Below are 17104 nucleotides of genomic sequence, written 5' to 3' on the forward strand. Positions count from 1 at the left end.
TCCTAGCCCAGAGGCAGTACTAGGTGCTGAGGACAGTCCAGAGTAAGGTGCTGTCCTCAGTGGCCCCTGCTGCCCCCACATGGCCTGGGTCAGCACTGCAGTCAGGCTAGAAGGAGCCTCTCCTGGGTCAACCCCTCCCACTCAAGACTGTGGACACAGTGCCCACCTGAGGAGACAGATACGGACAGCCTGGGTGGAAGGATGACAACTAGGGGTGGGAGGGTCAGGAAGCCTCCATAGGAAGTGGCATCTAAGATAGAGCCAGAGCACCAGGGAGTTCCAGCTCAAAGAAGGGCATATATAGAGACTGGAGGGACAGCTGAGGGTGGGCTTTAACTGTTGAGTCACACTGTATTCCCAGAATTCTTGCTTGACCTTGATCCTATAAGGCAGTGCTGGCAAACTGGTTTCACCTAGTGTGTTTACTGATTGATAGCACGTGCTTGAAGCACACTATTGTGATGGTGGAAATTCTCTGCAAGAACCAGAGTGTCTTGATGGATTAGTGGTGCCTGCCTTGGTCAGAAGTAGAACTACCCTGCACAGCCACAGGGTCACAGATCAGGGTGAGGATCTGGCGGTGGTACCCAGACAGGCTTGGTCATAAAGCAGGAAATGGAAGACTAAGGAAGGAGAATTTAATGTTACAGATAGCAGGATGCCTAGGGTGCAGGCTCTGGCAGGGGGACAGCCTGGCCCTGATCTTGGGCCAACAGACGCAGAAGCAGCGAGTGCAGGGCCCGGCAGACGGGTGTGTAGCCCAGGCGGCTCAGATGCAGGTAATCATACATGTCGTGGTGACTTATGGTGCCATCTGAGTGCACGAAGCCAGGGTCAGCATCCAGGAAGTGGGCCCGTGGGTGGCCAGCCAGTGCCACCCTTACTAGCTCATTCACCCGTTGGTTCTTCTCCCGAAGTGGGTTGGGGTGCTGGCCCCTTGGAAGCAGTCCCTGAGGAGAAATACCGAGAGCCATAAAGGGACGTCCTATCAGCATCTGGGTATCCTGTTCTCTGTGCTGAACTGTCCTCTAACCCCCAACCATGAAGTTTCCAGCTGCAGAATACACTAGGGATGGGAAAGTGGGGAGGGCAAAAGGGTAATCCTTGATATGTCCCAGTCCCCATTCTGCAAGACCCTCGGGTGCTAGCCTCTTTCCAAGTATCACTCATAAAAATGTTGACATCATGGCAAGGGGTCATTCCCCTCTTTCAGAAGAGGAAATGTCTCGGCTAGAAGTGATGGAGCCTAGATTCACCCCAAGAATTCCTGACAGCTTTTGGCTATTCAAACGTTTTTTTGAGCTTTTCAGCACCCTCAGAATCTGCAGCAGTCCCTTGGGCAAAAGGGGCTAATTGGTCCCTGAACACATCCTTAACCCACAGCTGCTCTGATGGGTGTAGCAAGCTTCAAAGTGATTTTGCCTGAAATCCACTGTTCTGTGCCAAGTTGCTCAGAATTGTGCCAGCTGTAGCTACATCTGAGGAGGTCCCAGACCACTGTCATTCCTCCTTTCCCACCCTGCCAGCCTCTCACCAGCACCACGACTCGGGCCTGGGGCTGCCGCTGGTTCACCAGTTGCACAATGGCCTTGATGCCGCCAGTCACCTGCTCTGCTGTGTGCCCATGGTTGTTGGTGCCCACCCAGACCACCACAATCTGTGGAAAGAGGGGCATGGAGCAGCAATAAAGGGGGCAGGCAAAAGATGCTACAGCTGTCCACCCAAGACCCGCTCACCTTAGGCCGGATGTGTTCTAGCTCCCCATTCTCCAGCCGCCATAGTACATGCTGTGTGCTGTCCCCACCAATGCCAAAGTTAAGTGCGTGCAGAGGAGAGAAGAGCTCCCGCCAGATCTGTGAGCAAGAAGTGGTGTGGACACAGGGGCACTGTCAGCATGGACCACCACCCTCTGTCCAACACCTTCTGTCAACCAAATGCCATTATGGAAGAGACTCACTTTATGGGAGCAGTCCGGTTTAATCTTACCTTGAGTAAATCTTACTATGGTGGAACCTCACTTCATGGAAACCTGTTAGTATCCCTTTAAAACAAAGCTCACAGAAGCAAGACTCACTTTATGAACCCAGTCTGCTTGAGCCAATAGCATTATAGTTGAACTTTATTTTGAGGAAAGCCATTGCAGTTGAACCCTGCTTAATGGAAAGTTATGATTAAGCCCCCTCTGTGGAGGGCCGTTACAGTTGAACATCACCTCATTATAGCCTTGTGTAAACCCAGTTGGGCTGTGCACCACTTTAAGCAAACAATAAAGAGCCTCACCTTAGATAATCTTACTGCGGGAAAGCCTCATTTTAAGTCACTATACACAAACCCAGTCTGACAAAGTAAGGGCACACATTTGCTTCTCAGTAGAATGTTACACCTTATGCGGAGATTCTCATTATCGGTGCACGAGGCTACCTTAGGCTATTTCGGGTACCCCATATTCGGAAATGAATCCAGATTAGGGTTCTGGTCCTAATGTATCAGTGAGGGCACAGGCATGGGGAGCGGGGACCTCACCTCGCACTGGTGCATTAGCTGGACTAAGGAGTCCCCGATGAAGACGACTTCGGGTTCCTTGTCTTTGCTGTCCGCCACGAACCGATGGTGCTGAGGGATCGCACGAAGGGAAGTCAATGGCATGCACGCTCCTGGGCCCGCCTCGCCCTCCGTCCGTACGGAGCATCACCCCAACTGCCCTCACCTCCCCAATCAGGTAATGAGAGCGGCACGAACTAGCAGTTCCTTTGAGCGCTACCCCCACCCTCCGGCCCGCCCCGGACTCTCCTGAGTATCGCAGGCGGAATCGCTCACCAGGGATATCCAGCGCCCGTCGCCCTGTACGTCCTGCACCGGCGTGGGCTTGCTGGCTGGGTTCTCCTCTCCATTCATCTCGGCGCCGCAGCTCCTGCAGGACGAGCGAGTAAGGTCGGCCCGAGAGTGCTCCGGGAGGAAGCGGCAGCGCCACGCTCACTCTTGGCCCTCCAGGCAACAAAGGACCGTCCGGACGCTCGCACTCCCGCGGAGGACGAAGGCCGATCCAGGGCGCCTCCTCCTCTCCCTAGGCGGAAACCTTCACTGAGGAGGGAGGTGAAATTGGGAACACTCGCTTCCCCTACGGCGGCCGAACTGTGGGCTCGTCCTGCACTTCTCGCCCGGGCACTCACTCACCGGCAGCGGCAGCGTGAGCGGTAGCGGCAACAGCCAGCGCACCCTGGCTCTGGGGAAGGGGGGAGGCGACCACCCAACACGGGCGGGGAAGAGGGAGAAACCAACTGCTGACGTCACGGGGAGGACCGAAAAGCCAAGAGTGGGCGGGGAAAATCTAGCGCCCTTCCTTGGGGAAAGAAACTATTTGCTGTATTGCTGTAGGGTGAGAGATGTGCGCAAGGGACCACCTACTAGAGAGAGAGGGGGAGGGGGAGGGAGGGGGAGAGAGAGAGAGAGAGAGAGAGAGAGAGGAGTCCATTCACGTGGTGGTGGGGGAGGGGAGCGAGTGGACGAGTCCATTCTTGGATCCCTTGAGGGGGTGGCTCGTACACACCTGTCTAGGAGGGGGCGCTCCCATTTTCTGTTGATGTGGGAGACAAAAAAGGAAGATGGCAAAATGTGAAAATTAGATGCCCAGTTCTTAGGAGACACTCTACGGCAGGGCCAGCGCTTTAGTGAGCCTATCTGCGCGTGGACTTGCCCTGCCTATAGCGCCAGTGTTTTTGTGTGTGCGTGTAGGTGGCATAAAAATCTAAACTACATATCTTTACATTCGAGACACCACAGGACCTACGTGAAGGGTAGAAGAAGGTGCTGAAAAGAGAAAGGAAATTAGAGACGCCTGCCGGGCCCAGGTCCAATCTGGCTCCCCCCCCCAGATCACCTTGCAGATCTGTCGCCTCTGCTCCCCTCTCTAAACCCATGGGCTGACCAACAATTAAAGTTGGGTGTGTCTGGGCTCTGAAACTCACATCCACATCCAAGGCCACCTAGGGTCGCGCCCCTCCCGCCAGCCCCAAATTAATCTCAGACCTCAATGTCTTTTCAGATCTCCCTACTCTCAGGAACCAGGGAGGCCTCACTACCCCCTAAACGACCTGGTCATTTTTCTATAGCCCCACTCCCAGGCTGGATCATCCCATCTATTCATTCATTTTAGGTGGATTGTTACTGAAACAGAGATGAATCTTATTTATTGTGTTTATGTTCTGCCTCAATCCACTTTCCTGCAACGGGGCCTGGTACATAGTGGCTGCTCAACAAGTACTTGCCGAATGAATATTAAATGAATGGGTGAGATCCTGGCCTTGTGCCGGTGTTTTGGGGGGGAGACAGATCCAGACACAGAGACATGGGTCTGTGTGTCAAAGTTGTAATTGAGGGAAGTAAAGGGGACCTCTGGGGGAGGAGGAGAAGGACTCTGAGGGCTAGCGATTTCCTAGAAGTAGTATTTGATCTGGGTTTGAAAGATAATGAAGATTGGACAAGCAGTAAGAAAAGACACAGGTAATATAGCTTACTTATTAGGACATGGGAAATACCCTGGTATAACTTGATTTTCAGGTCTGAGGGGACACGTGCAGACAGAAAGTTGGAGATGTAGAGGGGCAGTTCCTGAAGCAAAGCTTAGTGAGAAACAAAGCTTCTAGGCATTCATTCATTCATTCATCAGGCACTGTTTCAAGTTAAGTGTATTGGCTCATTTCATCCTTCTGGCAAGTGTATGAAGGAGTACTATTACCATCCTCATAGATTAGGAAACTGAGGCTCTGAGCAGTTACAAACGTTTCCAAGGTCACACGACTCAAATGTGCCAGTTTGGGCATTTGTCCCACAATTTTTATTTATTTATTTTTTTGGCACATGGCTGTGGTACTAGGATCTGAACCCGTGACCTTGGTGTTATAAGGTCAATTTGGGCATTTGAACCTAGATAGTCTAGCTCCAGAGCCTAGCTCTGAATCATGATACTATACTTATTCTCTAGCAATGAAGTCTGTGACTACCTGGGGAATGGCTGGTCATGGCTGGGGGCTACAATGACCCTTCACCTCGCACCTCGCCTCATCTTGAACTCTAAAGTCCACCAATAGCTGTCTAAACCAATCAGCATTCAGGAAGGGGGCGGGCCTAGTGGACCTCATAGCCAATTGGTGGCCGGGAGATGCTAAGGACAAATGAGAGAGGCTCCTGAAAGTGAGGCTGGGAGGGGCGGGCTATAACAGGCACTCTGGGCCCCTGGCATGCAACCGTGGGCCTCGAGTCTCTCTCAGGGGCCCGGAAGCCAAAGGGCGTGGAGGAGGGCTTGCGCATGCGTGTGGTGTGCCTGGATCCCGGAAGAGGGCCAGACAGCTTCGAGAGCTGGGGTCACCACGAAAAAGAAGCCATTTCGCTCCACAACCACGTAGGGGTGAGAGGGGGGCGGGGTTCGTTGGGCCAAGAGAGGGTGAGGTGCCCCTCCCCCACCCGGCTCCCACCAACCGTACCCCACCTTCTTCACTCTGCCGCCTGCCCTACCTCAACTGCCCCACCCTGCTTCTTCTCCTACCCTAGGCCTCCCCTCAGGAGCAGACCGTTGTCCCTGCTAGCTCCTCTGTCTCCTTTTCTGTCCTCCCGAGGTTTTTTCAGGTTCACCAACTTCTCCTACTGCTCTCTCTCCTTCCTTTCTGTACCATCTCTCTCCAGTCCTCTACTCCTGGATTTCTCCCCTGTCCAAAATCCCTTTCTGGTCTCCCACATCCCTCCAATCTCAGGACTCCTTCCTCATCTTCCATCTTTTACTATTCCCCCATGTCCCTGTCTCCAATAACTTTTTTTCTATTCCCTGACGTCTCTTGCCATCAATGATGACTACCTTGACCTCATCTACCCCTATGACTACTTCCCTGACCAAGCCTTTTCTAATTGTTTTCTGACTACTTCCTTTGTCTCATCTCTCTCTAAGTAGTATTCTCATCTCACCTCAAACATTTCCTCTTCTCAGTACTCACTTTTCTACTCACCCTGACTTATCGGCAGGCTGATGACAACCCTATCTTATTCTTCCAGGACACCATGGACCCCCGGGGGCCGGCCCCACAGCCTTTCCAGCGGCGTGAGAAACCTGGTCGTGTCCGCCGTCGGAAGACTAGGCGGGAGCGGAATGAGGCCCTAGTGGGCAGCCGCTGCCCATTGGCCCATCAGGATCCTCCTGTGGCCAGTCGAGATCCATCTATGGCCCTCCGGGATCCTGTGGGCTCTACTGTCCCCAAGCTTGTGGTCATAACTCAGGGTCGGCTGAGCCGGGAGCACCGGGGTCTCTTCAACCACGAAGTGAAATCCCTGGATGTGGCACGTCTGCTTAGCAGTGGGTCCCTGGAGCCAGACACCCCTCCACTCTCCACCAGGCATTGCCCAAGCCCAGGCAGGGCCCAAGAACCAGCCCCACGGTCAAGGGGCAAGGAGAACCAGGTTCCTGGAGGCTCGGGCCCAGGCCCACCCAGATCTCAAGAGCTCCCTGACTTGGGGCAGCTGCTGGGGGAGCTGCAGTGCCAGCTGATTCTGCCACAGGCCTTCCCCAGGAGGAACCTTGTGCAAGAGGCCAGGGATGCCATCGTGGGCACCTTACAGACCTGCCATGGCTGTGTTCCCGACCTTGCCTTGGTGCTACGGGGCTGCCAGCCACCCTTGCCAGGTGAGCCCACCTCCTGCCCCTGCACTCCCCTTTCCCTTATCTGCTCAGGCTCAACGGTTCCCCATACTTCTTTCCTCTGTGCCAGGGACTAAGCCTGGGGGCCCTGAGGCGCAAAGGATGACACCCTCCTGGATCAACAGCTCTGAACAGGCCACAGGAGAGGGAAGGCAGAGAAGGCGACAGGGGACAAAGGAGTTCACCTTTGTCATGCCTCATACCTCCAGCACTCCCACTGCACACAGTGTGAGTCTGGCACCACCGAGAGGTCCCTGGCCACCTCCCTTACCCTCATTGCCTTTGCCATCTGGGGCGGCCTGCGTCCCCCCAACAGCCTTTGACCTGCTGAAAAGCATCTGGCTGGTAACCACACCGCCCCCTCCCCAGCCCTGGGGAGTCGGCCCAACTCAGCTCCTGCCTCAGCTGCCATCACCCTTGTTGCCCCACCCCTCTGCCCTGGACTGGAGCCCCAGCCCCCCTGCCCCACTGCCTAGTCTCTCCTGGGTGGTAGCCCAGAGCAGTCCAGAAGCCTGGTCCTTTCCACCCATGAGACTGTACTGAGGGGGCTGAGGCTAGGGCTGGGGATAGGTATCCCACATTCCCAGTCACCTTAATAAAGTAGCTTCTTCATAGTCCTCTTGATTTTCAGTGAGTGGCTGACCCAGGAGAGCAGCTTTCCTTAGCTCTGAGTTCTAGGTCCAAGATGGAGGGGAAGTTACTGTCACTTGTATCCTTCCTAGGGCATGAGGGGCTGGCAGGATAGGGAAACTTGGGGCTTCAGTCATTCCAAGGCTTACACCCACTGTGGTCAACTATGTGCCCATCTCTGAGCTCTGGCAATGCTGGGGTCCCAGAGTGAGTAAGACTGACTCCCCATCCAGTGGTGGGCACGCACAATCTCAGCTCCAGTGATTGCATCTGGGAGAGAGGTGCAGGGACTGGGGAAGTCCAAGGAAGGAGTGATGACTCTGCCCTGGTGATGAGGAAAATCTTCACAGAGGAGCTGACAGAGACCCTGTATTTTTCAAGATTGGTAGAAACTTGCTAGTTGAGAAGTATTTCAGGCAAAGGCAACAGCATGTACAAGCCCTGGAGGAAGGAAATAGGGGATGCAGGACCATTTCCATTCAGCCCATATCCCTAGGCCATACTGAGACCTAGAGTGAGTCACATCTGGGCCTCCCTTGAGGAACTCCGGGTCTGTTGGGCATAGAGAACAGTGTAAGTATAGGATCAGGACAGAAGTGGCAGATCAGGCTGAATTTGGCCCATACACTTTTTTCTTTGGCTCACAGTATATTTCAAATATTTGAATAAATTGCCTATTGTTAAAAATCAGGTGGTTAGCTCTTTTTTAAAAAAATTGCATTTCTGGCTTTTCTTAAAATAATAATAATAAAAAGGATCTGGCAGCAGACCTACAATCCCTCTTGACAACAACTGGCCAAGTAGCAGAGGACGCTCTTCATGGGGCCCACGGTCTGCATCGAAAGTGTTGTGCTCATTTATCTTTCCTACTTGGCTCCTTGGCTTAGAAAATTTTTAAAAAATGGTATCTTGAAGGGGCTGGCCAGTTAGCTCAGTTGGTTAGAGCATGGTGTTATAACACCAAGGTCAAGGATTGGATCCCGGTTCCAGCCAGCACACACAAACAAATACAAAATTTTTAAAAGTTGGTATTTTGAGCAGCAGCAAAATTTTTGCAGTGGAGGGGGAGGGACAAAGATAGAAATGTTGGTTGGAGTCTGATCAGGAAAATCAAGCTGAAGGGCTTAGAATCTACTTTGGAAAGCTTTCCCAGGGCTCCCTGTTGCCCGCTGGGAAACCATAGGGTCCTTACCAGCATAGAATGGTCTGGGCTGGGAGACTGGCCAAGGTCTTATGGTGGAGAAAGTGGAAATGCTGGGACTTGAACCCAGACAACTGTATCAGAGTCCATGCTCCTGTATACCTTGCACCATTGCCAGTTTCATACCCTGGTAAACAATGACAGGCCAGGGGTATGGTGGTTGTGGCTGAGGGCTCTACCACTTCTGTGTTGTAAGACCCAGAATAAGTGGCTTGCCCTCTCTTTTTGCCTCTGTGGGCACTTCACAGGGTGCATCGGATCTGGAACATGGCAACTCGGTGGTGGACACAGCTGAGGATGGCTGCCATGGGGGCGCAGATGGGCAACCAAAGAATAGTTTGGGGACAAAATTGGGGGGAAGTCAGGACAGAGCTCGGATCTAGCGGTTCTGGGCCGTCCCAGAGACGGCAGTCTGGAGGAGGCACGGCTTGGGGGAATGTGAGTTCAGTTTAGGACATGGGGAACCGGAGGTATCCGTGAGACTCCTGGCGGGGAGGACTGGGGCTGGGGCGGGGTGGCAGAGGATGTGAAAGCGGCTTCCCGTCCCACGCGGAGAGGATAGTGGCCAGGTTGGGTCATCCGGGAGGAGGGGGCGGGGAGCGCCGCGTCCGGCGGCCCCTTTAATCGGAGGCGCGCGCTGGCCGTCCCGCGCGCTCTCGCCTCCGTCGCGGGAGCCGGAGAGTAGCCGGGGCTGGAACGGACAGAATGGAGCCCCCGCGCGCGCCCGCGCTACATCGCCTGCTTCCGCCGCTGCTGCTCCTGCTGCTGCCACTGCCCCCCCGCGCCCGGGCCAAATACGTGCGGGGCAACCTAAGCTCCAAGGAGGTGAGCGCTCTGGGCCCTCCTCGGCCTCCCTCCCGGCCCCAGAGGGACCGGAGAGAGGGGAGGAGGGAAGAGGGTACCGCCCCGCCCCCTGCCGCCCCTCTCTAGAGGATCCTGGGAGCTGCGTGGGGCTGGGGGCGATGGGGGACTGGGCCAGGGTAGAGGCCATACTTGGGGGTTGCAGGAGGGACGTTTAGGTCAGAGCTGGAAGGGGAGGGGAGGTGGATTGGGAGAGTCGGAGTTAGGGGGGAGGGAGGGGCCGCCGAGGTGGTGCTGAAGGGACAGCACTCTTCACTCTGCAGAGAGCCCCGGGTTCACCACACTCCCGCTCAGAACCAGGAGGGGGCTGTTTGGAAGATTCCCCAGCACAGATGGTCTCTGGGACCACCGTGGGGGCGGGTGTATGAGTCGATAACTGGGGGAATGTTGGTCGGATGGTGTCTGGGACAGAAGGTGGCGGGGGTGGGCATCTGGCCCTCCAGGGTCTTTCTCAGGGCGCCTGGGATATGGAAGTGTTGAGGTGAGGAGAGGAAACTTGGGGGGCAACTAAGGGAGAAAATCAGGGCAGCAGGAATCTTGGACCCATGGTGAAGGGATCAGGGAACAATTTTGGAGGTGAGTAGGTTTCCTTATGGTACCTGGGAAACCAGGTACCTGAGGGTAGGGAAGAAAAGTTTCAGGTCTGTGGAGTCCAGGAGAGTTCTCCAAAGACTGAGAAGAGGGTCCAACTGAGCCCTTTTTCCAGGACTGGGTGTTCCTGACAAGATTTTGTTTCCTCTCTGATTACGGCCGACTGGACTTCCGTTTCCACTACCCTGAGGTGAGTCTCTCCCAGCCACTCTCCACACTGAGGCTGGATACTCCCTTGGCCTCCCAAGGCAAGGGCTACCCCAACTCCCAACACTCCCCCAGACCCCAAAATCTCTGTGTCTGCAGGCCAAGTGCTGTCAGAACATCCTCCTCTATTTCGATGACCCATCCCAGTGGCCAGCCGTGTACAAGGCAGGGGACAAGGTGAGGGCTATGAGGAGGACATGGGGAGAGGGGAGGTCATGGATGGCCAAGGAGTGATCCTGTTCCTGCCTTCCTCAGGACTGCCTGGCCAAAGAGTCAGTGATCAGGCCGGAGAACAACCAGGTCATCAACCTTACCACCCAATATGCCTGGTCAGGCTGTCAGGTGCGGGCCCAGCCTGGGTGAGTGGGCAGGTGCTGAAGGTCAAGGGCCTGGGGACATCTGGGACATGCTTCAGCCTTCCTCTTGCTTGTCCCCAGGTGGTGTCAGAGGAGGGAACCCGTTACCTGAGCTGCTCCAGTGGCCGTAGCTTCCGCTCTGTGCGTGAAAGGTGGTGGTACATCGCGCTCAGCAAGTGTGGGGTAAGGGACTGGGGTGGCCACCTGGGCCTCCTCTTCCTTGCCTTCTTGTAGACCCCCTACCTGCCCAGGGCCCCCCTTAGGCCTCCACACTCCCTGCAGGGAGATGGGCTGCAGCTGGACTATGAGATGGTCCTCACCAATGGCAAATCCTTCTGGACACGACACTTCTCGGCTGATCAGTTTGGTAAGCATATGGGGATCCAGAAGCCAGAATCTTTGCAAGAGCCAGATCTGGGTGCCTGCTGAGGTGCCACCTGAATGAACTGTTTCCTTCTTCTACCAAATTGGCAGGGATCCTCGAGACAGATATGACCTTCCTCCTTATCTTCATCCTTATCTTCTTCCTCTCTTGTTACTTTGGATGTGAGTACAGCACATGGTGGGGTGGAGGTAGGAGATACAGGGGCAGCGGGGTTGGGGAAATGAGCACTTTTCCTTTCTGTCTGTGAACAGACTTTACCTATCCCCCTTTCTAGATTTGCTGAAAGGTCGTCAGTTGCTCCACACAACTTATAAAATGTTCATGGCTGCAGCAGGAGTGGAAGGTAAGGTTTAGAGTGTCCCAACTTTTGAGTCCTGTGGGAGGAGGGACTTGGGACCCAGACACCTGGGACTAAGAGAGAAATGGATGGGAACCTGGACTCCTGGGTCCTGGAAAAGGAGGGACTGGGGGTCTGGACTCCTGGGTCAGAGGGAGGAGGGGCTGGGGGCCTGAACTCCTGGGTCTGAGGGAAAAGGGGGCTGGAGTCTGGACTCCTGGGTCTGAGAGAGGAAGGGCTGGGGTCCAGACACCAGAGTCTCCTAGCAGATCAGTGGCAATAGATGGTCCAGAGTCCTGATGGGAGTGGAGGAGGGTTCAGATCATCTGGATCATAGTGCTAGAGGACAGCTGGTTTCTGTCCTTTCCTATATCTGCCCATCCTCCCCTCAGTCCTGAGCCTCCTGTTTTTCTGCATCTATTGGGGTCAGTATGCCACCGATGGCATTGGCAACGAAAGTGTGAAGATCTTGGGTGAGCATGAAGTGGGGCTGGGGGAGGGTGGAGAGTGTCCTCTCTAAGCCCATCTCAGAGCCGCTCTCTCCTCCTTTCTCCCAGCCAAGCTGCTCTTCTCCTCCAGCTTCCTCATCTTCCTGCTGATGCTCATCCTTCTGGGAAAGGGATTCACGGTGACACGGTGCCCGGGCAGGGGGAGAGCTCGTGGTCATGGGGTGGCTGGGCTGGGGAGCAGGGCGGGGGGTGGGTCTGGGGGGTAGCCACCCCCTCCTCCCTGACGGCCCCCACCCCTGCTGTCTCCCCTCATGGGCTGTCGCCAGGGGCCGCATCAGCCACTCAGGCTCCGTGAAGTTGTCTGTCTACATGACCCTGTACACCCTTACCCATGTGGTGCTGCTCATCTATGAGGCTGAAGTGAGTCCCACCAGACCCTCCCTCACTCTCTGCTTCCCTTCAAAGCTTTTGGCACCACCTCTTCCCTCTTCCCTATCTGCTACCCCGTCCCCAAGTAGCACTCTTCCTGGCTCTCTCTTTTCCACCCTATGATTTTCCGCCTTCCCATCTGTTTAACTGATTCCTCCCCTCTTCACCATCTCCCAGTAGCACTCTTCCTCCTTGTCTCTCACTGTCTGTCACATTTATGATGCTCAATGTCATAACTAAGAGTTCAGGAGTCACACAAACCTGGATTCCATGCCCCTGTCGCACACTTCCTAGCTGGCTGACCTTGTGGATGATGGCCCCCGGAGCTGCTTCCTCTTTGGAAAATTAGGAGGATCTTACCTACCCCAGGGAGTTCCTCTAAGGCTTTCTTTTTTTTTTTTTTTTTTTTAAAAGATGACCAGTAAGGGGATCTTAACCCTCAACCTGGTGTTGTCAGCACCACGCTCAGCCAGTGAGCTAACCGGCCATCCCTATATGGGACCCGAACCCGTGGCCTTGGTGCTATCAGCACCGCACTCTACCGAGTGAGCCACAGGCCGGCCCCTCTAAGGCTTTCAATCACCTGTATAGCTTTGGCCAAAGGGCTTCCCTCAAACTGTTTCCTCCTGTGTGAAATGAGGTGATAATAAGAGCTACCTGGTTGATTTGATGCTCACACATTGTTTACATCTGGTAGCTGATGTATTTATTGTCTATCTTTTTCACACTCTCTGCCCCTATGTGCTTCGATCTCCATTCCTGGCTCTCATGCTGCTTCTGTCCTGAGTACCTCTACTCCCTGGGTGCCCAGGGGTGGGGTCTGGGGACCCTGATGGAGGGCACGAGGCCAGGCTATGATGAGTCCTCTCCCATGGGTCCAGTTCTTCGACCCAGGCCAGGTACTATACACATATGAGTCGCCGGCCGGCTATGGGCTCATCGGGCTGCAGGTGGCGGCCTACGTGTGGTTCTGCTATGCTGTGCTGGTCTCACTGCGCCACTTCCCTGAGAAGCAGCCCTTTTACGTGCCCTTCTTTGCTGCCTACACCCTCTGGTGAGATGTGGTGGGTCCCCAACCTGTCCCTGCCTCCCGGGGCTCCCCAGAAGTGAGGAAGATAGGGCTTCAAGGCAGGCAGTTGTCACCCAGAATCTGCCACTCACTCACTTTGTGACCTTGACAAAATTACTTTCCCAAAGTAAAAAAATTGCTTTCACAAAGAGTGCTTCAGGTTGCTTACCCATAAAACAATATTGTTAATAGTATCTCCTGCAAAGGGTTATCTTGAGCATGCACAGGGTAATATATGAAGGCTTAGTGTCTGGCACATAGTAAATGTTCAATAAAAACTCATTGTAATTATTATCATTCAATGTGACATAGCAGTAAAGTAGGTGGATTCCAAGCCAGACTGCTTGCTCAGATCCCAGCTCTAAAGTTTGTAAACTATGTGACCCCCAAGACAAGTCCATTAACTTCACTCTGCCTCAGTTTCCTCACCTGTTAATGGAAATTGTACCTTCATCATAGAGTCATTGTGAAAGTGAAATGAGTTTATATGTATAAAATGCTTAGAAACAGGCCTGGTGTGCAATAAGCCTTTGTTATTATCATTTTTTGATTCATTCATTAAACATCTATTGATTTCCTATGAGATTCCAGGATTTGGGCTGGGGTACAGCCGAGTTAAAGTCAACCTCATCCTTGCCCCCCAGAATTTCCCAGGCCAGTAGGATTCTTGCCCCCTTTCAACCTCTGGCTTCTGAAAGTCACACTGGTTTTTCTTCAGTTTGGGACCTGCCTGGGGCTTCTATGTGTGCAGGGCAGAAGAGGTGGGGCCATGGGAGGGGGTGGAGGGTGAGGGCAGTGTCTCTATTGACCCAGTACCTCCTCTTCAGGTTCTTTGCAGTTCCCGTCATGGCCCTGATTGCCAATTTTGGGATCCCCAAGTGGGCCCGGGAGAAGATTGTCAATGGCATCCAGCTGGGGATACACTTGTATGCCCATGGCGTGTTCCTGGTGAGGATGGGGGCATTTAGGCATGGGTGGGAAACAAAAGGGCAGAAGATGTGTGAGGCTTCTATTCCTGATCTGCCTGAACCTTCTGTTCTGAGCTCTTGATCCCCATTTCCCCTTTAGTCATTCACCTGTTTAGTCATTCAGCAAACACTTATTGAGAGCCTGCTGGATTCCTGCAGGCTACTCTACTGTGTCCCCTAGAGTCCAACCTCTTCGATTCCTCTCTCCCCCTTGTGTCTTGGCCTCTTTCCCCACTCCCACCCTCTTTCTTTGAACCCCCCTTCCAATTTTCATTCTTGACGCTGTGTCTCTAGACTCTTGCATTTCCCTTCTGTATCCCTACTGCCTTCCCCAATCCCCTTCGTCTCTACTCCATCCTTCTCCCACACATTCTCCCATCACAGGCCATTGTTCAGGAAGGAGCAGCTGGGATTGGACAGGCTGGGGTTCCTGGGGGCCTAGATCTGAACAGTGTTGTCAAGACCTAGGCATCAGGAGGGTACCAGCACCAAATCTATTCTTTGCCCTTGTTCACATTCTATCTGACGTTCTTGGTGACTGTTCTTGTATTCATTCATTCATTCATCCATCCATCCATCCATTCAGCAACTGTTCACTGGGCACCTCTCTTGAACCAGCTTGTTTCATGCTAGGAACATCATATTTTACTCTCGCTGTCTTTTTTAACTGTCAGATCAGCTCCAGGAAAGGATGGATAATGGTCATTGTACCCACTATACAGAGAGGGGAAGCTAAGGCCCAGAGAGGGGAGGTGATCTTTCAGGGCTCTATGGCCTTTGGTGCCAGGGCAGGCATTTTGAACCCTGTCTTTCTCAAGCAGACCAAAAGCTTTCACATAAAGGGGAGCCAGAAAGAGAAACAGGCATCACTGAAGGGCCCCAGCTCCTGACCTAGGGATCCACAAATGTAGGGATCCTGTGTAGGGAATGTACTCAGCTGCAGAGGGAGGGGATTGGGTCTTCCATCCTCCAATTTAGAGGCTGATGTAGGTATGGACTTGCTCACCTTCCCAGCCCAGACCATCTTGAGCTCTGCAGAAAGTCAGAAAGGGACAGAAAGAGGAGAAATACTGAGAACCAACCATGTGCCAGGCTCTGCACCAGCAGTTTTCATTTCCACTGTCTCATCTTTTCATGTAGGCACTACAATTCCTTTTCCCCGGTGAGGCACAAAGAGTTTAATCAGCATACCCCAGATCCCGCACTCAGTGAGCTATGGAGCTCAGAGGTGGGATGCAGGCTCAGAACACCAAATACAGTGCCTGCTATATTTCACCTTCAGTCAGCTTCTTTCCTTTTTTTTTTTTTTTTTTTTTTAAAATAAAAAGATGACCGGCAAGGGGATCTCAACCCTTGGCTTGGTGTTGTCAACACCACGCGCAGCCAGTGAGCCAACCAGCCATCCCTATATAGGATCCGAACCCGTGGCCTTGGTGTTATCAGCACTGCACTCTCCCAAGTGAACCACGGGCCGGCCCAGCCAGCTTCCTTCCTAAAAATGCTTACATTAGATCAGCATGCTCCACTTCTGGCTTCCCATAGCTCATTGGTTTCAGCTCCTTGTTTACTTATTCAACACAACTTTCAAGGGGCTGTGCTGGGCTTCTGGGGTGTAGTGATGGAGTCACACCCTCTCCCCACCCTCATGGCCTACCAGACTAACATCCCCACATTCAACCAATACTTACGTGTGTCAGGCACTGTTCTAGAAGGTACTGGGGATCCAGCAGGGAACAGAAGAGTCAAGTTCCTGCTCTCTTGAAGCTAACATTCTAGCGTGTATTAGTTGCTGTCCAATTCAACTTTCCATGTTTATGAAAATATTCTGTAGTCTGCACTGTCCCATATGAAAGCTATTAACCATATGTGTAAATTGAGCACTTGAATGTGGCTAGTGTGACTGAGAAACCAAAATTTTAGTTTAATTTTGATTAATTCAAGCCATGTGTGGCTAGTAGCTATCATACTGGACAGTGTAGGACACTGATCTCAACCAATCAGTGATAGCCCGGTAATCAGGTCTCTGATAGAGGAAGCAGAGGCAGAGTAATAAGAGTTGTATGGGGCTGGCCCGGTGGCGCATTGCTAAGGTGTGCCGCTTGTGAGCGCGGCGGCGCTCCCGCCGAGGGTTCGGATCCCACATACAGACCGGCCGCTCACTGGCTGAGCGAGGTGCGGGCGCATTGCGATCCCGTTGCCGGTCCCGGTCCGGTACGGACGCGACACTGAGGGTTGCGATCCGTTGCTGGTCATGAAAAAAGACAAAAAGGAAAAAAAAAAAAGTTGTATGGGGTGCGGGGGGGAAAGGTTAGAGCTCAGGGCACTGTGAGAGCCCAGAGGAGGAGTCTAATTCAGTCTGAATGATTGCAAGGAAGTGTGTATGGGTGTGAGTCAAGCGAAAGAGAACCCTTAGGACCCCAAGTTTATGGAGACAGCCTGGGGCCTGGACAGTGCTTCTCTAACCTGTGTCCTCCCGCCCCAGATCATGACCCGCCCATCAGCAGCCAACAAGAACTTCCCTTACCACGTGCGCACGTCGCAGATCGCCTCAGCAGGGGTGCCGGGACCCGGAGGGAGCCAATCAGTGGACAAGGCCTTTCCGCAGCACGTCTATGGGAACGTGACGTTCATCAGCGACTCGGTGCCCAACTTCACGGAGCTCTTCTCCATCCCCCCGCCCGCCTCCTCCGTAAGCCCCACGGCCCCAGAGCCCGAGGAGCTGCTGGCGCCGCCCCTGGAGTACCTGACCCCGCTCCCGGCCCCACCGCCGCCCCCTGCCTTTCGCACGCCGCGCGCTCCAACGCCGCGCCGCCACCATCCCCCGGCGCCCGCCCCTACCCTGCCGGACTGGGTCCTGGCGCTGTTGCGCACGCCCCCGCAGACGCCACGCGCCGTGCCCCCACCGCCCGCCTTCCGTGGCTCTCCCGCAGCCCCCCGGC

General features: G+C 54.0%; 3 protein-coding genes across 4 annotated transcripts in view; 2 read left to right on the top strand and 1 right to left on the bottom strand.

The window, feature by feature from the left end:
• Window positions 1-616: 616 nt before the first annotated feature.
• Window positions 617-3285, bottom strand: PAFAH1B3 (platelet-activating factor acetylhydrolase 1b, catalytic subunit 3 (29kDa)). 2 transcript variants are annotated; one of them, XM_008567245.1, is made up of 6 exons: window positions 3175-3285; window positions 2818-2911; window positions 2524-2613; window positions 1737-1853; window positions 1535-1657; window positions 617-950 (listed from the first exon to the last, which is right to left on the bottom strand). In XM_008567245.1, exons 2-6 carry the CDS (start codon window positions 2893-2895, stop codon window positions 663-665), a joined length of 696 nt encoding a protein of 231 aa, XP_008565467.1. In that variant the 5' UTR covers window positions 2896-2911; window positions 3175-3285; the 3' UTR covers window positions 617-662. The 2 variants fall into 2 exon arrangements, with proteins under 2 accessions (XP_008565467.1, XP_008565466.1); XM_008567244.1 differs by having other exon boundaries at window positions 2818-3064.
• A 2763-nt stretch (window positions 3286-6048) lies between these two features.
• On the top strand, window positions 6049-7999 carry PRR19 (proline rich 19). Its single transcript, XM_008567246.1, has 2 exons — window positions 6049-6667; window positions 6753-7999. Exons 1-2 carry the CDS (start codon window positions 6049-6051, stop codon window positions 7223-7225), a joined length of 1092 nt encoding a protein of 363 aa, XP_008565468.1. The 3' UTR covers window positions 7226-7999.
• A 1189-nt stretch (window positions 8000-9188) lies between these two features.
• The window catches only part of TMEM145 (transmembrane protein 145), a 9129-nt gene continuing 1213 nt past the window's right edge, over window positions 9189-17104 (top strand). Inside the window, exons 1-14 of the mRNA XM_008567247.1 lie at window positions 9189-9338; window positions 10081-10155; window positions 10272-10349; window positions 10428-10514; window positions 10610-10711; window positions 10811-10895; window positions 11003-11074; window positions 11188-11256; window positions 11643-11723; window positions 11808-11886; window positions 12026-12119; window positions 13010-13182; window positions 14025-14145; window positions 16648-16961. Of these exons, the coding sequence (XP_008565469.1) occupies window positions 9219-9338; window positions 10081-10155; window positions 10272-10349; window positions 10428-10514; window positions 10610-10711; window positions 10811-10895; window positions 11003-11074; window positions 11188-11256; window positions 11643-11723; window positions 11808-11886; window positions 12026-12119; window positions 13010-13182; window positions 14025-14145; window positions 16648-16961 (1550 nt within the window). The 5' untranslated portion in view covers window positions 9189-9218. The remainder of the gene's footprint in view (window positions 9339-10080; window positions 10156-10271; window positions 10350-10427; window positions 10515-10609; window positions 10712-10810; window positions 10896-11002; window positions 11075-11187; window positions 11257-11642; window positions 11724-11807; window positions 11887-12025; window positions 12120-13009; window positions 13183-14024; window positions 14146-16647; window positions 16962-17104) is intronic.

This window comes from Galeopterus variegatus, unplaced genomic scaffold (genome assembly GCF_000696425.1).
Source record: "Galeopterus variegatus unplaced genomic scaffold, G_variegatus-3.0.2 Scaffold306, whole genome shotgun sequence".
In the NCBI taxonomy this organism is placed as follows: domain Eukaryota; kingdom Metazoa; phylum Chordata; class Mammalia; order Dermoptera; family Cynocephalidae; genus Galeopterus; species Galeopterus variegatus.

What these genes read in the sequence shown, in the direction of transcription:
- PAFAH1B3 (XM_008567245.1), bottom strand. Translation starts at nt 2,895, where the DNA reads ATGAATGGAGAGGAGAACCCAGCCAGCAAGCCCACGCCGGTGCAGGAC. An exon ending in AGCTAATGCACCAGTGCGAG is followed by an intron (nt 1,854 to 2,523) that starts GTGAGGTCCCCG and finishes TCTTGCTCACAG; the next exon opens with ATCTGGCGGGAGCTCTTCTC. An exon ending in TAGAACACATCCGGCCTAAG is followed by an intron (nt 1,658 to 1,736) that starts GTGAGCGGGTCT and finishes CTCTTTCCACAG; the next exon opens with ATTGTGGTGGTCTGGGTGGG.
- PRR19 (XM_008567246.1), top strand. Translation starts at nt 6,049, where the DNA reads ATGGACCCCCGGGGGCCGGCCCCACAGCCTTTCCAGCGGCGTGAGAAA. An exon ending in CTGCCAGCCACCCTTGCCAG is followed by an intron (nt 6,668 to 6,752) that starts GTGAGCCCACCT and finishes CCTCTGTGCCAG; the next exon opens with GGACTAAGCCTGGGGGCCCT.